The following is a 27,020-nucleotide window of genomic DNA, read 5'->3' as shown; positions in this document are numbered from 1 at the left end:
GATATGTGTATTTAATATATAGATAGGAATAGAAGTTTCCCTCTTTACCAAAGTGCAGGTGTGTTTAATGTATTCGGGTGTGAAAAGTGACTATCAAGTGTAAATAGAATACATTTTGAGGTGGAAAAGAAGAATTTTTTGATTTGGGAAAAAGAAATAACCTATTTTTCAACGTAGCATTGCCTTCTTTCTGATTGGATACGCTCCTTTTCTCTCTCTACGAGAAAAAGTCATACGAATGACCTTCAAAATGTCGTAATGTGTTGACATGGTGAAAGATTTGATGTTTGGACACATGCTAAAGCTATAATACATGCAAAATGCTATAAAAATGGTACAATCCCTCTCTTAATTGAACTAAGACCAATGGTTAGGCCAATGTACTTCCATTACACCAAGGGATTATGGTTTTTCATGCAAAATGTGTAAGAGTAGCATGCAAAGCAGAGTGCAAGTGACAACAAGAGACTGAGTTATACATGCTACTAGCCCCCATCAAAGGACACAGATGACATGTAGGCTATTGGGTTACATGCAAATTGAAGTTCTTACAGACAAGAGCCGTTAGAAGCACTACACAAGCTCACATGGTTAAAGTCATATACATTGCAACTTATGGGGAAGAAGAGTTTGGACAGATGACATGTAGGCTATTGGGTTAGATGCAAATTGAAGTTCTTACGGACAAGAGCCGTTAGAAGCACTACACAAGCTCACATGGTTAAAGTCATATACATTGCAACTTATGGGGAAGAAGAGTTTGGAGAGTAGCAAGAAGAACTCAGCTCTTATCTCTTGAGACTAGACTAGGCAATCTTGCAAGTGATGGAGAACACTATTGTGTAAAGACAAGAAGGGTGGGCAAGATCAATACTTGCAGCTTTTGCTAGTTGTAGATTGGATACAGCAAAACATGAACATTTAAGCTTCACTGCCTTTTCAACATTTCGGCTCAGCCAGCTCCCTAGAGCGCATCACAAGCAGTTGAGTGAAAAGTAGTTGTGTGCATCGCTACATTTCATTAGGCTTCATCTTTCAGCTCAACCAACGCAACCAACCAGGAGATCTTATATGGCTTCATTGCCTTTCTCCTGGCTCAGCCAACAACTAAGAGCTATGCAAGATCATGGCCATGGACATGAACTAATGCATCACAAGCAGTTCGAGCGCAGGCAGTAGCATTCATTTGCCTTGCAGTCGTATTCATTTGTATGGGCTAAATTTGCAGTAGTTTATCAGCCATGCGTATGGCAGCAGCTTGCAATGCCATGAGAGCTATGGGAAGTAGATGTATAGCCTCCTGGGTTAGCTCCAAGCGCAGAGCGCTGGTTTACGAGTACCGTGAGGGCATCGTCCACCTCTAGCAACAGTAGAAGCATTTGCAAAACTAGATCTACAACAGCACACAGAGACAAAGCTTCCACTGTAGGAAAAACGGCAGCACGCATCATCAACAGAGGCATCGATTTTATGGCAGAAGCAAAACGCAAGACAGAGCAGAGCTTCCACCACTGTAAGCGTCGATTAGATGGTAGAGGCAAGACGCAAGGCAGAGCGCACCGTAAGAAAAATGGCAGCAGGCGTCGATTAGCTTCCATCGCCTTTTGAATGCTCAACCTTCTTCTTGCAGAGAAGACGTTGATAATTAGTTAGGAGGCTCGATCATCTTGCAGCGCAGCGCATCGTTTCTTTCATGGCAGCCGTTTTTCACACAAGCGAAAGCTGCAGGAGAAGGCTTGAATTTGAGCCATTCCAGTTTTAAAAATTACAGAAAATGAGGATCAAAATTGTATAGCCGTTGTTGGCACACCTTTGTGCTCACAGTTTGTTTGTGTGTGTGCAGTGTAGCCAGTGGTAAGGCAAAATGGGAGGATAGTTTTTTTTTTACTCTCTGCAAAATTCAATTCACAACTTTAACAAATTAAAAAAGAGAAACAAGCTTCCTTGCCGTAGAGGGCTCAAGTGCAGGTGGTCGCACAGGTGGTCGCACAGAGAGAACGCCACACGGGGAGACGGAAGAGGATAAATGGCAGGAGTCCCAACTGAGTTAGTGTAGTGGTCAAAGCTTAGTGTAGTGTTCCCACCGCGCAACGGATTTCGGTTATTAGTAGCGGAAGTAGCACTTCATGCGCGAGGCAGGGTCCCATACTCGGGGCCTCGTCCCACGGATATCCGGACAAAAGACTAATCCGTCGGTTTTTCCAAACCGAACCCGGAAAAACTTCCCTTATTCGGAAAGCACGGGCGATTCCTCCAGGATAACTTTTTACTCTAACGTAGTCAAGACCATTAGTGATCAAACTGATCCGACTGCACCTATAAAGATACTCGGTCAGATCAAAGAAGAAACTTGCACCTATAAAGATACTCGGTCAGATCAAAGAAGAAACTTGCACTTGGATCATTGGGATCAACGCTTTTTTCCCCATCAAGAGAGGCACAGCCGTTGATTCCTATCCATAGAATAATTACTATCCGGGATTTACTTTATCTATCGTAGTAACAGAAATTGAGTCTCGATTTACGGATCCATCAGTCCAGCCTAACCCCATCCGATCCCATGGGTTAGCCAACCGCCCAACCACTGTAGTAATGGGATCCAATTTGGAATTTGGTTAGGTTTTGTCCCGGGTACCAAGGAAAAGAGTTCCAAGGCCCCCTAGCCAGAAGTTCATGCAAACATAAAACTAGCCACACCACTTACACACCCAATATGAAATTGCCTTTTTCTTAGCATCAGCTAACTTTAAAACAATCCTTTAATGAAACCATAGTACCACTGATCACAATCTTCCAATTTATCCGGTTGATAATTTCCCATCATTCCTTCATCAGAGTATCTATGGCATCATTGGCAACTAGAACGCTCACCACCTGTCCACACAGGGGCCTTTTCAATAGTTCCTAGCCCATAATACTCGGCAATATAATCACTTATAAAAATCAAGATGGACTCTCGTTGAAGATCAGCAAGATCAACCAACAGATCCATATAAAGAGCCATGGATTCATCCATTGAAGACCAGCAAGGTCAATCAACCAGATCCATGCTCGGTTTCACAAAACAACTCTTACTCCTTGTTCCAATATCTTCCACGACGCACGTGTGGGTATCTTCGACGACCCAGAGCCCGAGCACCATATGGTCAGCACCCTCTAGGATCCTTCGCAGGTGACCTAGCGCTTCACTCATAGGCCGCTTCCTTGGTCCCTCATCCACCGTACCGGAAGCTCACCATTTAAATCGAACCGAGGCTGGTCAAGACCTCGGTCGACCTTGCTACGCGAGACGTCCTCCATTGACTCTCCGTCAGCAGTTGCAACTTTAACAGTTAGGTCTTCATGACCTTAATCCACAAGACGGTCAAAATGCTTCCCCAGCATTCTTGACATAAAACAGTCATTTACAAACAGTCACAAAATACAGTTTCTAAATCGAACTCTCGTCTTTCCACATTATCCCTCCTTAGTCCACATTACTTATTCCACATTCTATTCAATGTGTACTCATTCTCATCCATTTCCTCATATCGACGACACATTAATTCACATACACATTCACATTCACATCCATACATCCACATTTACATGCATACATCCATTTTCACATCCTCATTTATACATCCACATCCCATATCCACATTCATACATACACATCCATATCCACATCCATACATCCACATCCACATCCACATTCATATTCACATCCATATCTACATGCATACCTCCATTTTTACATCCTCATTTATACATCCACATCCCATATCTACATTCATACATACACATCCATATCCACATCCATACATCCACATCCACATCCACATTCATATTCACATCCATATATCCACATCTACATGCATACATCCATTATCACGTCCTCATTCATACATCCACATCCACATACATACATACATTCACATCCACATTCCCATTCACATCTATACATCCACATACATACATACATCCACATCCACATTCCCATTCGCATCTATACATCCACATCTACATCCACATTCCCATTCACATCTATACATCCACATCTATATCCACATACATACATACATCCACATCCACATTCCCATTCACATCTATACATCCACATCTACATCCACATTCACATACATCCACATCCACATTCCCATTCACATCTATACATCCACATCTACATCCACATCCACATTCCCATTCACATCTATTCATCCACATCTACATCCACATACATACATACATCCACATCCACATTCACATCTATACATGGGTGGTTGCAAGATGAGGGTACTCACTTTCGTTCACTCTGTCTAAAATTGGGACATCCATGCATCTCGGGCGCAGTACCTCGATCGTGATAGTGCCGCGAATTAAAAGACGACACGTGTCTCCCGAGCCTAAATCGACATATCTCGATCGAGATGCCAACTAATGCCATGCTAGCAGGTCCGGGTTTCCAGGCGTCATCCATGTCACCAATACATGTCACCGCCATCACATTATCTCGATCGAGATATCTTTGCCACTCGGATCCACATCAAGGCCATGCTGTATCCCCCTAGGCATATTTGACTAGCACATCTCCATCGTCCACGTATCTCGAACGAGAAATTAACATCAAATCGCGACCATTCATTGTTCGAGGTAATGGGATACAATCTCCACCGTCCCCATATCTCAATCGAGATACTGAGATCAAATCTCAGCCGTCCAAATATCTCGATCGAGATACAGAGATACAATCTGCACCGTCCAAATATCTCGATCGAGATACGTAGATGCAATATCCACCGTCCAATTATCTCGATCGAGATACGTAAACGCAATCTATACCGTTCATTCACGTACGTTGGAAGATGCGATCTCGGCTGTTTAAATATCTCGATCGAGGTATATAATGAATCTTGACCGTCGAGATACCTTGTCGTGGTAATGCCTTTAAATCAGGGCCGTCCATGTACCTCGAACGAGATAGTAATATCAAATCTCAGCCGTCGATCCATCCCCAACCCTAAAATTAGGTGTGTATCTTGGCCGTATATTGCACTAACCCTAATATCCAGAGCGTTAATCTTGCAAACCCTAAATTGCATGATGTTACCGAACCTCGATCGAGGTTATAAAACCGGAAAACTTTTTTTTTTGCCTCATTGTTACAAGTCGTTTTCACTCTCCTTGCTCTCTTGATTTGGATTAGCATTAGTGAGCCCATTAGCATTGTTTTATAGCTTCATTAGTGCTACTTAGCACTAAGCATTAGACCCTTCACATTAGACCCTTCACATTGGACCCTTTACATTTGGCTTAGGTTTTAGCATGGAGTCACACGAGGAGGGCCACGAGGAGGGCCGCTCATCTATTGCGGACCTCATCGCGGAGATAGATCGCGAGCTAGCGGCTATCCGTAGGAGTGCTAGAGACACTCCGTCTACATTACATATCGTGGCAGACTTGGAGGCGATGCTTGCGTCCCTTCGTAGCCTTCACGATATTGTTTATGTAGATGAGTAGATAGCCCACCATCGCGCTGCTCCTGTGTCACATGGCCTGACATATCGTCACGTCTGTGATCTTGCTCCTATTTAGGGATGGAGCCTACCTAGATCTTTTCCTCGATAGTCGTGGGATGAGGCCTGGGGCGGGCAAGCCCCTCACTATTTCGCGGTATTCGCATCCTCGTATGGCGGCACATATCTATAGTCGATATGTTGCCGCATATGGGAGGATGCCGAACAACCGCCAGATTCCCATATACTTCGCAAAGCAGTTATATGCAGAGTTTGTCTTAGGGGAGGAGGTGGATTACACCAGCCATCGTCCGGGTGGTGGTGCTGGCCGAGGCCGTCTCCAGGACCAGGGTAGGCGGCCTCCACCAGCCCTTCGTGTAGCACCTACCACAGATCCTTCATTTGTGCCATTGTCGACAGTAAAGGCTCTTGGCACGCAGGTCGGCATTGACGTACGGAGTACCACGGGAGAGCATCCAGCACGTGGTGCGCCTGTTCTCACGATCTATACCGACGACGACAGATGTCGAGGTATTTACATATATATTACGTCTTAAGTTTTTTTGGTCATTTATCTTCATGTTTATATATACTTTTCTATATTTTTACATGAGCAGCATGGTTGATTGTGTCACGTAGGTTCCCACACCTGCCACTGCGAGGCTCACTCAGGAGTTGGTAGAGGCGAGAGCGGAGATTGACCGCCTCAGAGCTGCATTACAGATGGCAGAGGCAGCTACTGCAGAGGCACAGCATCTGAGAGTCCGACATCCAGTAGGTAGGTTTCTCTTGCACGTAAAAGAGTTATAATTAAGGTCCTAAGTTATAAATTTCTTTAAGTAATACCTAATGAGAGACTAATCAATTATTTTAATGCTTTACTTTTTTGCGTAGGCTCGGACCGAGGTAGAGAGCTCCAGAGCTGAGGCACAGCATCATCAGATTATGGAGCAGATTGCCCAGCACAGGGCAGAGCAGCTGATGCTGCATGTTCGAGAGTTTCGTAGATCCTCAGACGTGACAGTGCCTTACCTACCTTTATATCCACGGCCTGTCTCATCACAGAGGTTTTTCGACGACCTCTCCCGCAGGATGCACCACCCTTCCTACGTGATGCGTGCTGCTCTTTATGTATCGAGGACATTGATAGTACAGGTGGATATGCCCTGGGATGTGGACATATTTTCCACTTGTCTTGCATCACCCAGGAGCTAGTCCGATTCTCAGCATGCCCCTCCTGCCGTGCACGCGTCGACCTAGCGACGTACAGGGTATTGGGCATCGATGATCTTCACCCAGGCCTCGTTCGAGTAGATGCCAGGACTGGCAGGCCTGTCGACTTTACATCAGCTATGGACTTGGGACTCGACGCCTTCGATGATAGAGCCCAGGAGCCTGAGGTGCCTCCTGAGATAGAGTGGAGCTCACATGAGTTCGACGCTTACCAAAGAGTCCTACATGAGAGCCAGGTCACAGCATATGAGCGCGTGGGTGGTGCTGGCCCTAGTGGCACCTCGGGTGATGGTGCTAGCAGCAGTGCTGCTTCTCATGAGCAGTGTGTCCTTACAGTAGAGGAGTTTACACGAGTAGAGTGGCAGACACGTACCATTGCAGATTATAGATTTTGGGTTTACAGACAGAGGCGTCTTGCATAAGCAAGACGTTGAGAGAGAGAGAGGGCCATAGCAGCTTTTGGGACTCGTGAGCTCCCGAGTACACCGGCACCAGCTCACGATCCTGCCTTTGAGGCAGACCTCCCCGCAGACATTCGACGACCCCCGCAGCCGGCACAGCCTCCTCGACGTGCACAGCAGCCTCGACGCGCACGTCGACCGGCAGTTAGAGATGACGATTTTGATTGGGTTGCTGTTGATAGTGACTAAACTCAGACTAGCTGGATTAGCTCACTTACATTGTACTTAGATTTTTGGGCAGTGACTAACCTCAGACTAGCTGGGGTAGCTCATTTTCATTCTGATGTACTTATTTGACGTTTATATCATTATGAGTTTTTTCATTATTGAGTATCATTACATTTTAGTTGATGTTCTTAATTTTATTATATTTTTTAACACTTTGGCTATCATATTGTTTGTTGAAAATCTCCATGCCATCGTACCCAAACATGCTCTGATGGGGACCAAACTTTGCAAGCATGGGGGGGCACCCACCCCCACATGCTTGCAAAGTTTGGTCACAATCAGAGCATGTTTGGATTGGTAATTAGCGCCCAGTGCGGGTTTTTGAAGTCTCTTGGTGCTTAAGAGGCCATGGAAAATCCGGGCCTTCCCCATACCATCGTACCCAAATATGCTCCGATGGGGACCAAACTTTGCAAGCATGTGGGGGTGGGTCCCCCCCACATGCTTGCAAAGTTTGGTCACAATCAGAGCATGTTTGGATTGGTAATTAGCGCCCAGTGCGGGTTTTTCAAGTCTCTTGGTGCTTAAGAGGCCATGGAAAATCCGGGCCTTCCCCATACCATCGTACCCAAACATGCTCCGATAGGGACCAAACTTTGCAAGCATGTGGGGGTGGGTCCCCTCCACATGCTTGCAAAGTTTGGTCACAATCAGAGCATGTTTGGATTGGTAATTAGCGCCCAGTCCGGATTTTTCAAGTCTCTTGGTGCTTGAGGCCATGGAAAATCCGGGCCTTCCCCATACCATCGTACCCAAACATGCTCCGATAGGGACCAAACTTTGCAAGCATGTGGGGGTGGGTCCCCCCCACATGCTTCCAAAGTTTGGTCCCTATCGGAGCATGTTTGGATTGGTAATTGGCGCCCAGTGCGGGTTTTTGAAGTCTCTTGGTGCTTAAGAGGCCATAGAAAATCCGGGCCTTCCCCATACCATCGTACCCAAATATGCTCCGATGGGGACCAAACTTTGCAAGCATGTGGGGGTGGGTCCCCCCCACATGCTTGCAAAGTTTGGTCACAATCAGAGCATGTTTGGATTGGTAATTAGCGCCCAGTGCAGGTTTTTCAAGTCTCTTGGTGCTTAAGAGGCCATGGAAAATCCGGGCCTTCCCCATACCATCGTACCCAAACATGCTCCGATAGGGACCAAACTTTGCAAGCATGTGGGGGTGGGTACCCTCCACATGCTTGCAAAGTTTGGTCACAATCAGAGCATGTTTGGATTGGTAATTAGCGCCCAGTCCGGATTTTTCAAGTCTCTTGGTGCTTGAGGCCATGGAAAATCCGGGCCTTCCCCATACCATCGTACCCAAACATGCTCCGATAGGGACCAAACTTTGCAAGCATGTGGGGGTGGGTCCCCCCCACATGCTTCCAAAGTTTGGTCCCTATCGGAGCATGTTTGGATTGGTAATTGGCGCCCAGTGCGGGTTTTTGAAGTCTCTTGGTGCTTAAGAGGCCATAGAAAATCCGGGCCTTCCCCATACCATCGTACCCAAATATGCTCCGATGGGGACCAAACTTTGCAAGCATGTGGGGGTGGGTCCCCCCCACATGCTTGCAAAGTTTGGTCACAATCAGAGCATGTTTGGATTGGTAATTAGCGCCCAGTCCGGATTTTTCAAGTCTCTTGGTGCTTAAGAGGCCGTGGAAAATCCGGGCCTTCCCCATACCATCGTACCCAAACATGCTCTGATTGTGACCAAACTTTGCAAGCATGTGGGGGGTGGGTAATTAGCGCCCAGTCCGGATTTTTCAAGTCTCTTGGTGCTTAAGAGGCCGTGGAAAATCCGGGCCTTCCCCATACCATCGTACCCAAACATGCTCTGATTGTGACCAAACTTTGCAAGCATGTACCCCCCACATGCTTGCAAAGTTTGGTCACAATCAGAGCATGTTTGGGTACGATGGTATGGGGAAGGCCCGGATTTTCCACGGCCTCTTAAGCACCAAGAGACTTGAAAAATCCGGACTGGGCGCTAATTACCAATCCAAACATGCTCTGATTGTGACCAAACTTTGCAAGCATGTGGGGGTGGGTCCCCCCCCATGCTTGCAAAGTTTGGTCCCCATCGGAGCATGTTTGGGTGCGATGGTATGGGGAAGGCCTGGATTTTCCATGGCCTCTTGAGCACCAAGAGACTTGAAAAATCCGGACTGGGCGCTAATTACCAATCCAAACATGCTCCGATTGTGACCAAACTTTGCAAGCATGTGGGAGTGGGCCCCCCCCCATGCTTGCAAAGTTTGGTCCCCATCGGAGCATGTTTGGGTGCGATGGTATGGGGAAGGCCTGGATTTTCCATGGCCTCTTGAGCACCAAGAGACTTGAAAAATCCGGACTGGGCGCTAATTACCAATCCAAACATGCTCTGATTGTGACCAAACTTTGCAAGCATGTGGGGGTGGGTCCCCCCCCCATGCTTGCAAAGTTTGGTCCCCATCGGAGCATGTTTGGGTGCGATGGTATGGGGAAGGCCTGGATTTTCCATGGCCTCTTGAGCACCAAGAGACTTGAAAAATCTGGACTGGGCACTAATTACCAATCCAAACATGCTCTGATTGTGACCAAACTTTGCAAGCATATGGGGGTGCCCCCCCCCCCCCCCCCCCATGCTTGCAAAGTTTGGTCCCCATCGGAGCATGTTTGGGTGCGATGGTATGGGGAAGGCCTGGATTTTCCATGGCCTCTTGAGCACCAAGAGACTTGAAAAAACCGGACTGGGCGCTAATTACCAATCCAAACATGCTCTGATTGTGACCAAACTTTGCAAGCATGTGGGGGTGGGTCCCCTCCCCATGCTTGCAAAGTTTGGTCCCCATCAGAGCATGTTTGGGTACGATGGCATGGAGATTTTCAACAAACAATATGATAGCCAAAGTGTTAAAAAATATAATAAAATCAAGAACATCAACTAAAATGTAATGATACGCAATAATGAGAAAACTCATAATGATATAAACATCAAATAAGTACATCAGAATGAAAATGAGCTACCCCAGCTAGTCTGAGGTTAGTCACTGCCCAAAAATCTAAGTACAATGTAAGTGAGCTAACCCAGCTAGTCTGAGTTTAGTCACTATCAAGATAGAGATCTAGTCAGCAGCACCCTCTCTAGCTCTCAACTGCTCTAGAATGCTCTCATGGTCATCCACTCGAAGCCGAAAACGAGGGTGAGAACAGTGTTTTTGGCTCTGTGCTCGAACAAGAGTGAGCCTGGTAGCAACCACTAGATGAGAGAACTAAAATGCCTCTAACTCCCACTTCCACTGCTGGAACTCTCAAGACTCCCCCGATGAAGTCGAATCTGCTGGTAGAACCGGCCTGCCACAATCATGCTATGGGCATCATAAGAAAACCCATGATCATCCACTGTATCCTGGTCAAGCATGCACTTTGGCCTAGTACAACTCATCAGATAGTAGTAGTCTACTCCCTCGCTATTTCCCTTCACTGGCAATAACAGCAAATACATCACCCTCCTGTAGCAAATTTGTCAGGTCATCATAACTGACCATGAACGCAGGACCTGTGTGCTCATCAGACACCACTGGATGTGAAGGATGCTCGGGGGAGAGGAATGTCTGTATCCATGCATCTGCCCATCCTCTCGAGGCACAATGTGACCAATCGCCATCCATACATGCTCCACAGAAGCATGCAAACCGTCATGTGTAAATCGTGGGGGCCGCCATGCACATGCTCCTGATGGAATGTAAGCCCAAGGTGCCAGGTACTGTGTCACAATCATGGGAGGCTCTACGGTCAATCATGCCACCATCCACATGCCAAAAAAATCTCCTGACAATCCGAGCATCACGTTTGGGGTACGATGATGTTGCACTCCCACACAAATGTTGGGAGCACCACTCGACTACGTGGCCCGCATCTCTGAACCGCTGAGCATCCTGTCGCAGCTGATGACGCCTCAAGGCACGTTTCACACACGCGCCCGCACCATCATGCTCTCCCTTCCCATGACCAGTCTCAAAGAATGACCAAATCACTGGGATACTAGACTGCACATGCCACCTATAAATCCATAAAAGATAGTCTTAGTTATTGTTTTCTTTAAGATGTTCTAGTGAATTTAGTTTAATTGTAAATGTAAGAAAGCCATAAGTACTACCTGTAGAGCCAATAGAATTGACGTGATGACTTGAACTGTGCGCCACAACCATCTGACCAAACCCATCGCTGGACATGTCTGATCCCACAATCTCCTAAAAAATCGTCATGGAGACGAAAACAGTGTTGCACAAAATGTGCATCATGTGAACGATCATCACTGATATAGAAATGATACTCTCGAATAATGACACGGGTCTCGGGGGTACTCGCTATCCCATCTACATGAGCCTCTACATGTCAATAGCTAATGTGGACCAAAATAGCAACCTGGTGAGGTAAGCAATACATACGTTTAGGACACAAAAAATCAATTAAGTAATGTAGCTCAAACATAAAACAAATATTACAAAATATAACCATTACTTGCTCTGAGAAGTAATACTCAGATTGTATCTCTGAAAAGGTGTGAAAGTGTAGTTCTCTGCAAAATCAATCACAGAGACGACCACACCAATAGGAAACTCTGCTAGGCATGCTCGGAACTGACGATCCTGCCACTTGGCACAATGATTGTGCCGTATGTAGGGATAGATCTGCTCCCTAAATGTGGCTGTGAAGTGACAACATGGTGTATGTTTGTCCACGAGCTGCAACTTCCTGGACTGTCCACCACTCTGGAGCTGGTGTGTCACATACTCATAACGTTGCCATGCCACTATCTCTTGGTCACTTGCATCAAGATCTACCATCTGTAGATGTGCAAGTGAACCACATGATGTGCAATTGCTCTCCACATACTCATAACGTTGCCATGCCACTATCTCTTGGTCACTTGCATCAAGATCTACCATCTGTAGATGTGCAAGTGAACCACATGATGTGCAATTGCTCTCCACACAAGGCATCCTATGGAACTGGGCATCCTCCGTGCGTGCACACAAAAGAGAGTGGATGAAATCATGTGGACTACGAGGCAACTCTCTATGCCCACTAAGAGAACGGAACACATCATAAAAAAGTTTGAACTCAACATGGTAGCGACAACAACATGTGTCACGCTGACGTGAGTACCTGACAAACCAAGGCTTACACCCCTCAAATGACCTTTGCCCAATTTTAAGCTCTGGATACGAAGCCACAAACTGAGAATACAACTCAGTTTGGGTCATTTCAAGAAAGCAAGCACCGTGCTCAATGAACACTCCTCTTGTCACTCTCTTACGCAAAGCTTTCTTGAAAACTGGCGATGCACGACAATTCTCCTCCCAAAAACTTTCTATCAAGGTTCTAGTGGTTTCATCTAGTAGGCGATCATGCCTAGCTACACGACCACTACTCGCCCACATAGCACCAACCTCATTGGCATCTAAACTTTGTCGCCTAATAGACCCAACTCTAAGTGCGTGTGGTGCTATGGAAAGGATGCGAGATGTGGCACTAACCTTACCCTTCATTTGGGAGCTACTTATGGCTGCCACAATAGCCCGTCGAGCAGCCAAAGCGTCCGCAAAGTTCCTCTTCTTGTTAACTATATAGGAATGACAAACACTTTGTAGCACCGCCATGCCAGCTCTCCTCTCTCTTCGACCTCCAATGTCGGAAAGCGCCCTGCAGTTGGCCATGTTGGGCAGATCAATCAAAGCATCAAGCACACATGCCTGTGATGAAGACGTGAGGTCTTTGAAATAGGAATGGAAGATTGCATGGGCACGACGATGTGCCCCTGACTTTGATAGTTCTTTCCTATCCACACGAAGGGCGCCCAAAGGAGGGGGGGTGGGTTCTTGTAGAAGAGAGGACTCAAGAAGGGCGGGTTCATGTGGATTATCTAAACTAAGGGGTAGTGGGGGGGAAGAGGGCGAAGGGAGAGGAAGTGGAAGAGGAGGAGCAAGGCTTGGATCATCGCCAAACGGAAGGTGTTGCTCGTTGACGTGCTCTCCACTCTCTCTTTCTCTCACGAGCTACCCTTCTCCTCTCCTCCTCTTGAACTTGGTGGATGGGGGGGAGTCTAGTCCTATCACGTTTCCGACTCCTACGACTTTGAGAACCCATTCTCAAGGAAGCTAAGAGAGAAAATATTATAAAGGCTCAATAATGGGATAGTACTAGAGATAAGTGTGGGATAGTACTAGAGATGTGTGATTATATAGGAAAAATAGGTTATCCACTTCAAATCTCATTGGATTTCCTATCTAAGATTAATTGGATAACTAAGATAAACATAAAGATAATTAAAGATAAACTATTATCCACTTAAAAATTAATATTATTTATAATATTTATTAACAAGTCTAAATATTTATCATTACTAGATATATAAATATATCTTTAAAGATATCTTTTATTTTATAATTATATAACTACTTTTTTTAAATAAAATATTTTTTTTAAATTTTATTCAAAGGTTTATTCTACATAAAAAAATTTCAAGAAATATAAAATTAAAAAATTTATTTTTTTTAAATTAATAATATGATCTTTAATAATATTTTTATTGATCTAATCCCAAAATATAATCCTTTAAAATTAGTGATTTTAAATTCTTTTATTTAATAAGTTACATATATTTTATTATTTAAATTTCTATATTCTATTTCTCTAAATTACTAAATTAACTTTTCCAAAAATATGTTTTTGAAAAAAGAGGGGAGGTGGGAAGGAGATGCCACGTGTCACAAGCGTGCATGACACGTGGCATTCTCTTGACATGTGGCACTATTATGGTTGATGTGGCAATTCCATGATGTGGCATGCCACGTCACCATGTGCGAGGTGGCATGCAAAGGTGGCAAGATGATGTGGCATTAATGATGACTAGGATGATGAGGTGGGGAGTCAACTAGGTTGACCATGTTGACATGGAGGGTGGAGGTGGCAAGCTGAGGTGGCAAGCTGCTTATGTGGATCCTCTCGATGCTCTCGTGGACATAAAGTGGCATGCATATATAAGGTTTGTGCCTACCCAAGCCTCACACATGGAATGAAACCTAAGCTGTGAAGTTTACCAAGCCTAGATTTCCAAACCTAACTAGGATTGGTTTTAGACTTGAAAAGGGGAGAGTGGACACAATAGGGGAATTTTCACTTGGGAGGATTGAAAATGGACCTTCCCATACTCAAATCAAGCCAAATTTTTTTTAATAAATTCATGGCAACAAGAGTATTGATCCCTTGAGTTTTTAGATTGAAAGATTCAATATTTAATTTTCTAGAATTAAATTACTATTGATTTAATGGGCCTCTAACAGTCATAATAAATTTTCCAAAGTAAATCTACAAAAATCAAACCGTTAGATTTGTAATTTTACCTTATACCCACATTATACTAATCTTTCCCAATCTAATCATCACTAGATCCATACAATTTGAGCATTTTAAATGGTAGATGTGGTGGGAGGATAAAATAGTATGTTTTTTAACAATTCTAATATCTTTTAAATAATATAGAAAATAGTAGAACACATCAAAAATTACTCGATAAATCAAGTTAAGCTCTATGTTATTTTTATTTGTGATATGCAAAGTGGGAACATCATATGAGTAATAATGTAAAAGTTATAGGCAATTTACTCACATTCACTATATCTGTCTAAACCTAGGACAGGGCCTGTATACAAACTTGGTTTCCAAAGAAAAGGGGATTTGCAATTATTGGATATTCAATCAGATTATAGTTTTAGGTGCCCAACTTTGCATATGATGTTTCATTAGAAGACCTTGAAGTGAAACTCCTTGGCTAACTATGAGAGATTGGCTATTCCTCTTGAAAAAATGCCTGTTTTCCAGCTAAAGCCAAGGGCGCCCACGACATGAAACTAGATAACCTCATCTTGAAACCACCCACATCCACATCCCCATTCACATCTATACATCCACATCTACATCCACATTCACATACATTCACATCCACATTCCCATTCACATCTATACATCCACATCTACATCCACAATCACATCTATACATCCACATCTACATCCACAATCACATCTATGCATATACATCTTCATGCATACATCCATTTTCACATTTATACATCCATACTCCCATCTCCACATCCACACATCCACATACATACATCCATTTTCACATTCCCATTCATATAACCCCATATGCCTTCACATCTAATCTTTTACATCACATCCATTCTCGCCCTATCACAACCCGTATACATCTTATCCTATCACATACACTTCTTACCTCATCCCATACACATCTTATCACATCTTAATTCATCTTATCACCTCTTATCACATCTTATACACCTCTTAAAGAAGCTTGTAAGCAAATGTATTTTATCTAAAATTATAGGTAAGAGTCTCTTAAATACTTTCATAACATTCAATCAAGAAGAAAGATTTAAACAATTGAACAAAAAGCATAATTTTAAACTACTATTTATATGCTATGCTTTACTATTAAACATAGTGAGGAGGCACTGAAAAATCAATAAGATGAAGAAAGAATAAAACATATAGTAGGTGGTCAGTATAATTGAATTAGAGATGAGGTGAGTTGAGGGATCTTGAGGTAAGTTTATGAATGTTTTTTTTTTTTGCGAGAGTGATAAGTTGGATAGTTTGATGCAGGCTTCACTAGAGTACTTGTCTAACCTTACGATGGTCATTTTACAAGACTTTTCTTTTCCTTTCTCTTTGGGTCTATGAATATCTTTGGTGTTACAAAAATTTAAACTTTGTAATACCTTAGATTTATATTTATATTGGTATTAAGATTTTTGAAGCTTATAGTAATAAGCTTTCCCTAGGCTTCTTTATTTTTTGAATTATACTTGAAGCTATTAAAAGCTTTAATTTTTAGTTTCAAGATAACTCTACTAAAGGTTATAAGCAACTAGTGTGTAAGGGACATGGAGCCCTCATGCATATATAAATATTAACCTTTAATTTCAACTACGCCTCTCCATAACCATGCACCGACGGCCATTGGCCTACAATTGAGAATGGGTATATATATATATATATATATATATATATATATATATATATATATATATATATTAGCTTTGATTTTATTAGCCCAAAATTTAAACAAGCCACTGAGGAATTGAACAGCATACAGCGTTACAAAATTTTGGTCGTGCGCCCTGCCGCGTGTTAGGAGGAGTTATATATATATATATATATATATATATATATATATATATATATATATATATATATATATATAATCTTGATTATTAAGCTTTAATATATAAAATATTGATTACTAAGATTTAATTAAAGCTTAGATTAAGGCTTCCACCAATCGAAAATTGCGCGTAACGCTTGATTTGTCGAGGGAAGGAGAATTTAAAAAAATCAGCAACGCATTTCCCTCCTTATTGATTTTGCCAACGTTGCTAGGAACATGGTGGAGGGAAAAAAATCATGTTCTCACTTCGAAGCTCTTCCCTCTGCATTCTTGAAAGAGCCGGAGTTCCTAAGAAAGAGCTTCGAGGAAAAGGTCTTCCTTCATTCCTGAAACTTCTTGACTCTAGATTCTGGTTGGGACCTTGGTGTCTCTTTGGAGGCGGAAGGTTGGAAGAACTTCCCGGTGTTTGGAATCTCTTGAAGGATGAGGGAGATGGCTTTGGCAGGACTTTAACAATGAAGGCTTTGGCGAAGTCCTTTGCCATTCTTAGAGCTTCAGCCATGGAAATTGGCTTGGCATTCTTGACCAGGGTGTCTAAAGGTTCGTTCATTCCCCTAATGAACCTGGCCATAAGTCTTCATTTAGTGGTGGTGGTGAGTACTTGCGGAGAACAGCAAATGCTTGGTGATATTCTTCAATAGTTTTGCTCCCCTGGTTTAGCTCTAAGAATTCATTCATCTTAGGGGGACGAAATCTCTTCCTTAGATAGGCTTTGAGATCATTCCAGGACTGGGTATTCCTATCCAGATGGTTAGTGTCGCAATGGTTTCTCCATACCACCCTGGCTGTTTCCACAATCTTCAACCTAGCAAGAGCCATTTTGCTCCTCTCGTTGTATCCGGTTAGTGTCGCAATGGTTTCTCCATACCACCCTGGCTGTTTCCACAATCTTCAGCCTTGCAAGAGCCATTTTGCTCCTCTCCTTGTATCCGGTGACATCAAAATATTCCTCCATGGCCTCAATCCACTTCTCCACAACCTTGCCCAAGTTCTCCCCTTCACCTTTAAAGGGGTCCTGGGCTGAGTTTTGTGAAGAGCCTTGTAAACGTCGGGGTCAAGCTCTTCCTCATCAAAACACATACCAAATGTGATGTAAAGAGATGAATATATGTGGATATGAAGTAATGTATGTGGATATGAAGTAATGTATGGATAGATGTGGGTAGTCGTACATGTGAACGATTGGATGGATGTGGATGAATGAGATGATATGTGTGAATGAGATGAGATGTGTATGAATGAGATATGATGTGGATAGATGTGATGTGATGTAAAGAGATGTTATGTGACATGAATATATGTGGATGTGAAGTGATAGATATGAATATATGGATAGATGTGGGTAGTCGTACATGTAAATGATTGGATGGATGTGGATGAATGAGATGAGATGTGTATGAATGAGATATGATGTGGATAGAGATGAGATGTGTATGAATGAGATATGATGTGGATAGATGTGATGTGATGTTATGTGGATAGAATGTATGTGATGGGATGGTGATGAGAATGAATGTGATGGATATGAATGAATGTGATGTGATGGATGTGAATGGATGGAGGTGATGTGATGTGAAATGGATAGATGTGAGTGGATGAGATGTGATGTGATGTGAATTGGGATGTGAATGAATGAGATGTGATGTGATCTAAATTGGGATAGATGTGAATGGATGATATGTGATGTGATGAGATGTGGATATGGGTAGATGAGAGTGGATCAGATCTGATGAGGATAATTGAGGAAAGATGTGATGAGATGAAGATGATGTGATGAGATGAGAATGGGAATACATATGAAATGGATGTGGATTAAATAATGTGGATTGATGTGGAAAAATGTGGAAAGACGAGAGTTCGTTATAGAAACTGTATTTATGACCTATTTTTAAATGACTATTTTATGTCAAGAATGCTAGGGAAGCATTTTGATCGTCTTGTGGAATGAGGTCGTGGAGACCTAACTGATAAAGTTGCAACAGTTAATGGAGAGTCAATGGAGGATGTCTTGCATAGCAAGGTCTCAGCCGAGGTCTTGACCAGCCTCGGTTCGATTTAAATGGTGAGCTTCCGGTACGGTGGATGAGGGACTAAAGAAGCGGCCTATGAGTAAAGCACTAGGTGACCTACGACAGAAGGATCCTAGAGGGTGCTGACCATATGGTGCTCGAGCTCTAGGTCATCGAAGATACGCACACGTGCGTCGTGGAAGATATTAGAACAAGGAGTAAGAGTTGTTTTCTGAATTCGGGCATGGATCTGGTTGATTGACCTTGCTGGTCCTCAACGGATGAGTCCATGGCTCTTTTATATGGATTTTTTGGTTGATCTTGCTGATCTTCAACGGAGATTCCGTTTTGATTTTTATAAGTGAATGTATTGTCGGGTACTATGAGCTAGGAACTATCAAAAAGGCCCCTGAGTGGACAAGTGGTGAGCATTCTGGTTGCCAATGACGCCATAGGTACACCGATGAAGGAAAAATTAGAAATTAGGATTCAACCAGATATTTTGGAGGATTATGATCAGTGATACTATAGTTTCATTAAAAGATTGTTTTAAAGATAGCTGAATCTGTGAGAAAGGTAATTTCATATTGGGTGTGTAAGTGGTGTGACTAGTTTTAAGTTTGCATGAATATTCGGCTAGGGGCCTAGGAACTCTTTTCCTCCGTGGTACCCGAGACAAAACCTAACCAAATTCTTAAATGGATCCCATCACTACAATGGTTGGGCGGTTGGCTAACCCACAGGATGGGGTAAGGCTGGACTGATGGATCCCTAAAATGAGACTCAATTTTGTTATGGTACGATAGATGAAGTAAATCTCAGATAAAAATTGTTCTATGGAAAAGAATCAACGGCTGTGCCTCTCTCAATGAGGAAAAAAGCATTGGTCTCTATGATCCAAGTGCAAGTCTTTTCCTTGATCTGTGGAACTTACAGGTTTGGTCAGATCAGTTCAGTTAGTTAAGGCTCATGACTACGTTAGAGTAAAAATATCCTGGAGGAATCACCCGTGCTTTCGGGCGAGGGAAGTTTTTGCAGGTTTGGTTTTTGGAAGAACCAAGGGATCAGTCTCTTGTCCGGATATAAGTGAGCAAGGCCCTGAGTGAGGGACTCTGCCTCGTGCAAGAAGTGCTACTTCCACTACTAGCACCCAAAATTCATTGTGCGGAGGGGGCAGGGACCTTTGAGTTTAGCCTCTTGTCCCTCCTTTTTTCTTTAATCCTCCTAGAAGTTCTGTTGTAGTTCTACTATCGCTTAACTGGTTATTTTCTTCATCAAATGTTTTGTATTGGTGAGAACTATCGCACAAATGTTCATATCTTGATACACTCAAAGCATGTCTTCTAGCACTTGGTTGACTCTTTCTATTTGACCACCATCAGACTACGGATGGTCGGCCATACTTATACTCAAAGTAGTCTGACCACCATCACACTACGGATGGTTGGCCATACTCATAGTCAAAGTAGTATCCAAATTTTTGAAGACTTCCCTTTAAAAGTGGCTACCAAAGTTCCTATCTCTATTAGAAACTATATCTGTGAGTAGGCCATTTAGCTTGTAGAGATGTTTGATAAAAATTTAGCTAGCTCAAGAGCTTTTACCTCCTTTCTAGTAGGAATAGACTTGGCCATTTTAGTCAAGCTATCTACCACCACCCAAATGGAATCATATCCTTAACTCGTTTTAGGTAACCTGGTGATAAAATCCATGGAAACACTCTCCCATTTTCCTTTGGGAATATCTAATTGGATGGAGAAAGCATCCTACTTTGAGACGCTCATGCTTACTGACCTAACACTTCTTGCATTTCAGCATGAAGTCTTTGATGTCCTTAAACAAACTAGGCCAATAGAAATGCCTTTTAACTGGTGCATAGGTTTTTTGTACCCTAGGGTGACTCTAGCACTTGGACTATCATGACTTTCAATAATAATTGGGCACCGAAAGTCACCCATAGATGGTACACAAACTCCACCTTGGTACAACAAGTACCCATAGTCGATAGACAAATTCCTAAACCTTCCCCCATCACCCCCATTTGAAATAATATCAAATACTAGCAAAGGTTCCATCCCCGAGCTGTTCGTCTCTCGGTACATAACCCAAGTGGCCCGTCCCTCTTCTTCTTGCAGAAACCTCAACTAATCGCTTCGGATTAGCACTCCTCTTTGGCAAGGAAGGTAATGGCAACTAGAAAATGCATGTGCATACATCAAGCTTAACCTCTAAATAAGATGGATCATGCTCACACAAACGATGTAGTGAATCTAAGAACTTGGTCTTAATGGTGAAGCTCAACTCATTCACCATTGGCATGTGACAGTGCTTACTACATTAAATTTACCTCTTTTGGTAACGAAGTTAAAGGTTGAACTCTTGTAGGATCTTTGCCCACCTTGCTTTTCTACCTTTCAACTCATTTTGACTTGAAATCCATTTCAAGCTTTCATGGTCTGTACGGACCTCAAAAGTAGCACCATATAAATAATGTTTCCACTAATACCGAGTCATGAAAAATGTTCACGAAATCGTGCAAACGTTCACTCAAGTCCATTTTGCCAAAAAAACATTAAAAAGACTACTTTTTCGAGATTGTTTAAAATAAATCACTTTTTATGTAGGTGGGCATTAATAAATAAATAAATATTGCTACCTTTTTCAGACATTTTAGAATGCATTTCATCACTTTAATCAAGAGAACTCTAAAAAAAGACTTGATTTGGACCAAACCAAAACCATCACATTCCATGAAAATTTGAGTACAAAATACAAATACTTCTCCTTGCAATCAAGAGAGATCTTTGAACGTTTTCTTCAATATCTCTACAGTTGTCTTGCGCAAATGACCAGTTTTTTCAAATCAAACCCATACACAAGGATTTCTACATCCTCTAGATTGAGCATGTCCACACAGTGACAAATTCATGTTTTCTTCCCCTTTTTACTTTGTTTCAGCATCTCAGGATCGTACTTGCCTTTCAATGGATCTTCTCTAGTTGTCTGATACCAATGCACTTCTAGTGTGGCCATTTTGGTGCAGCTTATACAAGGCCTAAAAATTTCCAATTTCCCATAGTTAATGGACCCACAACTATAGGAAACCACCTCTAATGATCGGCCAAAAAAGTGCATTATTTCTTTTTGCAATAATGTCCGATAGCACTTAAAACACACTTTGGACACTTTGGTGAAAAAAATAAATAAATAAATAAATAAATAAAATAAAAAGAGTCTCAAACATCCTCCTAGCTCTAAAGCAGCATGCAATGATATGCACTTGCGATCTAGGTGCATTTTAGAGACAAATTTAGAGGAAACTGCATCGATCCAATTAGGCTCTTATCAACTCTCCTTTGTCTCGAGACTCTCTTTAAGAACAAGATTCAATGCGGTATAGGGCTTGAGACTCTCAACAAGTAGCAACACTTTCTCTGCTCTTGAATCAATGGAAGAAATACTGGACCAAGGGGGAGAAGACCCCCTCAAATAATAAACGCTAGACCTGTCATCCACTAGCTTGATAGGCCACATAACCAATTTTTTTAGGGTTCAACTTTAGATTGCAATCTTTGCACCTAGCCACGCAACATATCAATTTGGGGATGAGAGAGTTGAGCTTAGCTCCAAGGCCACACCTAGTGTTGCCTTACACATGAGCCCCATGCATGTGGAAATCTTTGTCCACCAATCGTGATCGGCAACCCAATGCCTATAGACCAAAACTACACCAATTGTGTAAGCCACCAATTACCCATGTGATTGATAGCCTAGAGAGCACTAGACCACATGAATTCATATCCAAAGTGGATCTAGGTGTAAGATTTTCAGACACATTATTGCAAATTGAGAGCTGGAAATTTGATGCAACCTAGAAAACCTTGACGGTCTTGGCTTTGAGCCTTACTTATGGTGTTAGTTGGGAGGAAATTAAGTAAGCCATCTCTTCTTCCACAAATGAGAAAGAGCAACTTTAGATAGTTGTGTAATGTATTCAAGCTATCGTATAGAGTAGAGGCATAGACAGGGAATCACCATGCCCATATGACTTCCTATGACATAGGTTGGGACAAGTAATGCACACGAGGTCGTACCTTAAGTAAGATGGTCTACCTCTGAGTATTGGCCCACATGCGCTTAGAAGCCTAGTTTTCATTGTTGAGCATTATAATGTATTATTTTATGTGTATGTTGTCGATTGTGTATTAAAGGCACAACATCGGACTTTATGTTGAGGTTACTATCAATGGCTAAGTGTAGAATCCCTGACCCCACTGCGCAACGTCTGGGGTGCTAGCAGCGGAAGTAGCACTTCTTACGTGGGGCAGGGTCCCACACTCAAGGCCTCGTCCACGGGTATCCGGACAAGAGACTAATCCATCGGTTTTTCCAAAACCGAACCCGAAAAAAATTCCTTTGCCCGGAAAGCACGGGCGATTCCACCAGGATAACTTTTCCCTAACGTAGTCAAAAGCCTTAACTAACTGTACTGATCTGACCGAACTTGTAAGTTTCATAGTCAGATCAAGGGACAGATTGCACTTGGGTCATAGAGACCAACGCTTTTTTCCTCATCGAGAGGCACAGCCGTTGATTCTTTTTCCTCCATAGAATAATTTTCGTCCGGGATTTACTTCATCTATCGAACTAAACAAAAATTGAGTCTCGATTTACGGATCCATCAGTCCAGCCTATCCCATGGGTTAGCCAACCACCCAACCACTATAGAGATGGGATCCAATTAGGAATTTGGTTAGGTTTTATCCCGGGTACCAGGGAGGAAAAGAGTTCCCAGGCCCCCAAGCCGGATGTTCATGCAAACATAAAACTAGTCACACCACTTACACACCCAATATGAAATTGCCTTTTTCTCAGCATCAGCTATCTTTAAAACAATCCTTTAATGAAACCATTGTGTCACTGATCACAATCCTCAAAATCTCTGGTTGAATCCTTATTTCCAATCATTCCTTCATTGGTGTACTTATGGCATCATATTGGCAACCAGAACGCTCACCACCTGTTCACTCTCAGGGACCTTTTCGATAGTTCCTAGCTCATAGTAACCGGCAATATATTCACATATAAAAATCAAGATGGAATCCTCGTTGAAGATCAGCAAGATCAACCAACAGATCCATATAAAAGAGCCATGGACTCATCCGTAGGACCAGCAAGGTCAATCAACCAGATCCATGCCCGGTTTCAGAAAACAACTCTTACTCCTTGTTCTAATATCTTCCACGACGCACGTGTGGGTATCTTCGGCAACCCAGAGCCCGAGCACCGTAGGATCCTTCGCAGGTCACCTAGCGCTTCACTCATAGGCCGCTTCCTTGGTCCCTCATCCACCATACCACTGGAAGCTCACCATTTAAATCAAACCGAGGATGGTCAAGACCTCGCCCGACCTTGCTACACGAGACATCCTCCATTGACTCTCCGTTAGCAGTTACAACTTTATCAGTTAGGTCTCCACGACCTTAATCATAAGACGGTCAAAATGCTTCCCCATCATTCTTGACATAAAACAATCATTTACAAACAGGTCACAAATACAATTTTTATAATGAACTCACGTCTTTCCGGATTGTTCCACATCAATCCATATTACTTAACCCAATTCCAAATCATATGTGTATCCATTCTTGACCAGATACATCATTTTCCATCCCTTCACTTCACATAACATCCATTCCTATCTTTCTTAATTTACATTACGTCTCATCACATCCATTTCTCATTACATCTCATTCGTTCACATCTTATATTATTCATTCACATTCTTATTCACATGACATCTCATCTCATCCATTCGCTCATATCGACTTCATATCCATTCACATACATATTTGCATTCATTATTCCACATACGCATCCACATTCGTACATCCACATCCACATCTACATCCATACATCCATTTTCACATCCACATTCATACATCCACATCCACTTTCACATCCAAATCCACATTCACATCTACATCCATATATCCATTTTCACATCCACATTCATACATCTACATCCACATCCACATTTATACATCCACATCCACATCTACATCCATACATCCATTTTCACATCCACATCCACATCCACATTCATACATCCACTTTCACATCCACATCCAATTCACATCTACATTCATACATCCATTTTCGCATCCACATTCATACATCCACATCCATACATCCACATCTACATCCATACATCCATTTTCACATCCACATCCACATTCACATTTACATCCATACATCCACATCCACATCCACATCCACATCCATACATCCACATTCATACATCCACTTTCTCATCCACATCCATACATCCACATCCACATCCACATTCATACATCCACATTCACATCTACATCCATACATCCACATCGATACATCCATACATCCACATCCATACAACCATTTTCACATCCACATCCACATTCATAAATCCACATTCATACATCTACATCCCTACATCCACATCACCATTTTCACATCCACATCCACATTCATATATCCACATTCACATCCACATCCACATTCATACATCCACATCCACATCCACATCCATACATCCACTTTCTCATCCACATTCACATCTACATCCATACATCCACATCCATATCCACATCCATACATCTATATCATGCATTCACATCCGCGTTCACATTCATACATCCACATCCATATCCACATTCACACATCCACATTCACATTCACATACATCCACATTCACATTCACATACATCCACATTCTTACATCCATATCCTTATCTACATTCCACATTCATACATACACATCCACATTTCATATCTACATCCATACATCCACATTCTTATATCCATATCCTTATCCACATTCCACATTCATACATCCACATCCACATTCCATATCTACATCCATACATCCATTTCCACATACATCCTTCCCTTCACATACATACATCTACATCATTTCTTTAACATACATATAACTACATCCATTCTTTCACATACATACATCTCCATCTATTCCTCGTTCATTTTCATCTATCTGATTCGTTTCACATCCTCATATCTATTTATAGAATACAAGAGAATTCTTATTTTTGATATAAGATTTCTTTACGCATCTATTTATGCATAAATTTCATTTTAAGGAGAATAACACTTTCGAAATAAAAATCTATCTTTTATGCATCTTCCTATGCATAAATTCATTTTAAATGAGAATGACACTTTTGAATTAAAAATTAATCTTTTATGCATCTTCCTATGCATAAAATCAAAATTGACGAAAATAACTCTTTTGAACTAAAAATAGATTTCTTTATGCATCTTTCTATGCATAAAATTAAAATTGATGAAAATAACTCTTTTGAAATAAAAATAGATTTCTTTATGCATCTTTCTATGCATAAAAGCAAAATTAATGAGAATAACACTTTTGGATTAAAATAAATTCTTTATGCATCTTTCCATACATAAATCCAATTTAGAAGGAATTACACTTTTAGAATAAAAGAATTTCTCTTATGCATCTAATTTAAGCATAAAATTATTTATGATGAAAATCACACTTTTAATATAAAAAATATCCTTTATGCATATGTTTATGCATACAAATCATTTATGATGAAAATCACTCTTTTAATATAAAAGAATTTCTTTTATACATAAAATCACTTATGATGAAAATCACACTTTTAATATAAAAAAATATCTTTTATGCATACAAATTTTTTATGATGAAAATCACTCTTTTAATATAAAAGAATTTCTTTTATGTATCTAATTTATGCATAAAATTATTTATGATGAAAATCACACTTTTAATATAAAAAAATATCTTTTATGCATATAAATTATTTATGATGAAAATCACTCTTTTAATATAAAAGAATTTCTTTTATGCATCTAATTTATGCATAAAAGCATTTATGATGAAAATCACTCTTTTGAATTTAAAAAAAATTATGCATCTTTCTATGCATAATATAAAAATTGATGAAAATAACACTTTTTGGATTAATTTAAATTCTTTATGCATCTATCCATGCATAAATCCAATTTAGTAGGAATTACATTTTTAGAATAAAAAGTAAAACTTATTTTTACACAATTTTAGACACAATTTTAGAAAATTTTACCATAACCTCCTTTGTATGGCTGACTAATTTTTAATTTTTAATTTCCTAAAATCAATTTCACAAAGAGTATTTAATTCATTCTAATGTAAGCAATTTCTACTTATTCAAGAGAAACATTATGAAAAACTTGATTTTATCCATTAATAATTCATCTAGGATAAAGAATGGTTAGATTTACTAAAGAAGAGAGGGGAATGCCTTTTTTCAATGAGGCATAACATCATATTCAATTTAGAGAAGAC

General features: G+C 41.6%; 1 protein-coding gene across 1 annotated transcript in view; it reads right to left on the bottom strand.

Annotated features, from left to right (window-relative positions):
• Positions 1 to 11,085: 11,085 nt before the first annotated feature.
• LOC147607139 (uncharacterized) overlaps positions 11,086 to 27,020 on the bottom strand; it is a 78,692-nt gene continuing 62,757 nt past the window's right edge. Inside the window, exons 2-3 of the mRNA XM_086791499.1 lie at positions 11,547 to 11,705; positions 11,086 to 11,449 (exon numbers count right to left, since the gene is read on the bottom strand). Coding sequence (XP_086647625.1) covers positions 11,086 to 11,449; positions 11,547 to 11,705 — 523 coding nt within the window. The remainder of the gene's footprint in view (positions 11,450 to 11,546; positions 11,706 to 27,020) is intronic.

Source organism: Cibotium barometz, chromosome 56 (assembly GCF_041138505.1).
Source record: "Cibotium barometz isolate CiBa-2024 chromosome 56, ASM4113850v1, whole genome shotgun sequence".
Taxonomy (NCBI): domain Eukaryota; kingdom Viridiplantae; phylum Streptophyta; class Polypodiopsida; order Cyatheales; family Cibotiaceae; genus Cibotium; species Cibotium barometz.
Note: the sequence above shows the minus strand (reverse complement) of the source record. Positions and strands in the feature narration are given on the sequence as shown.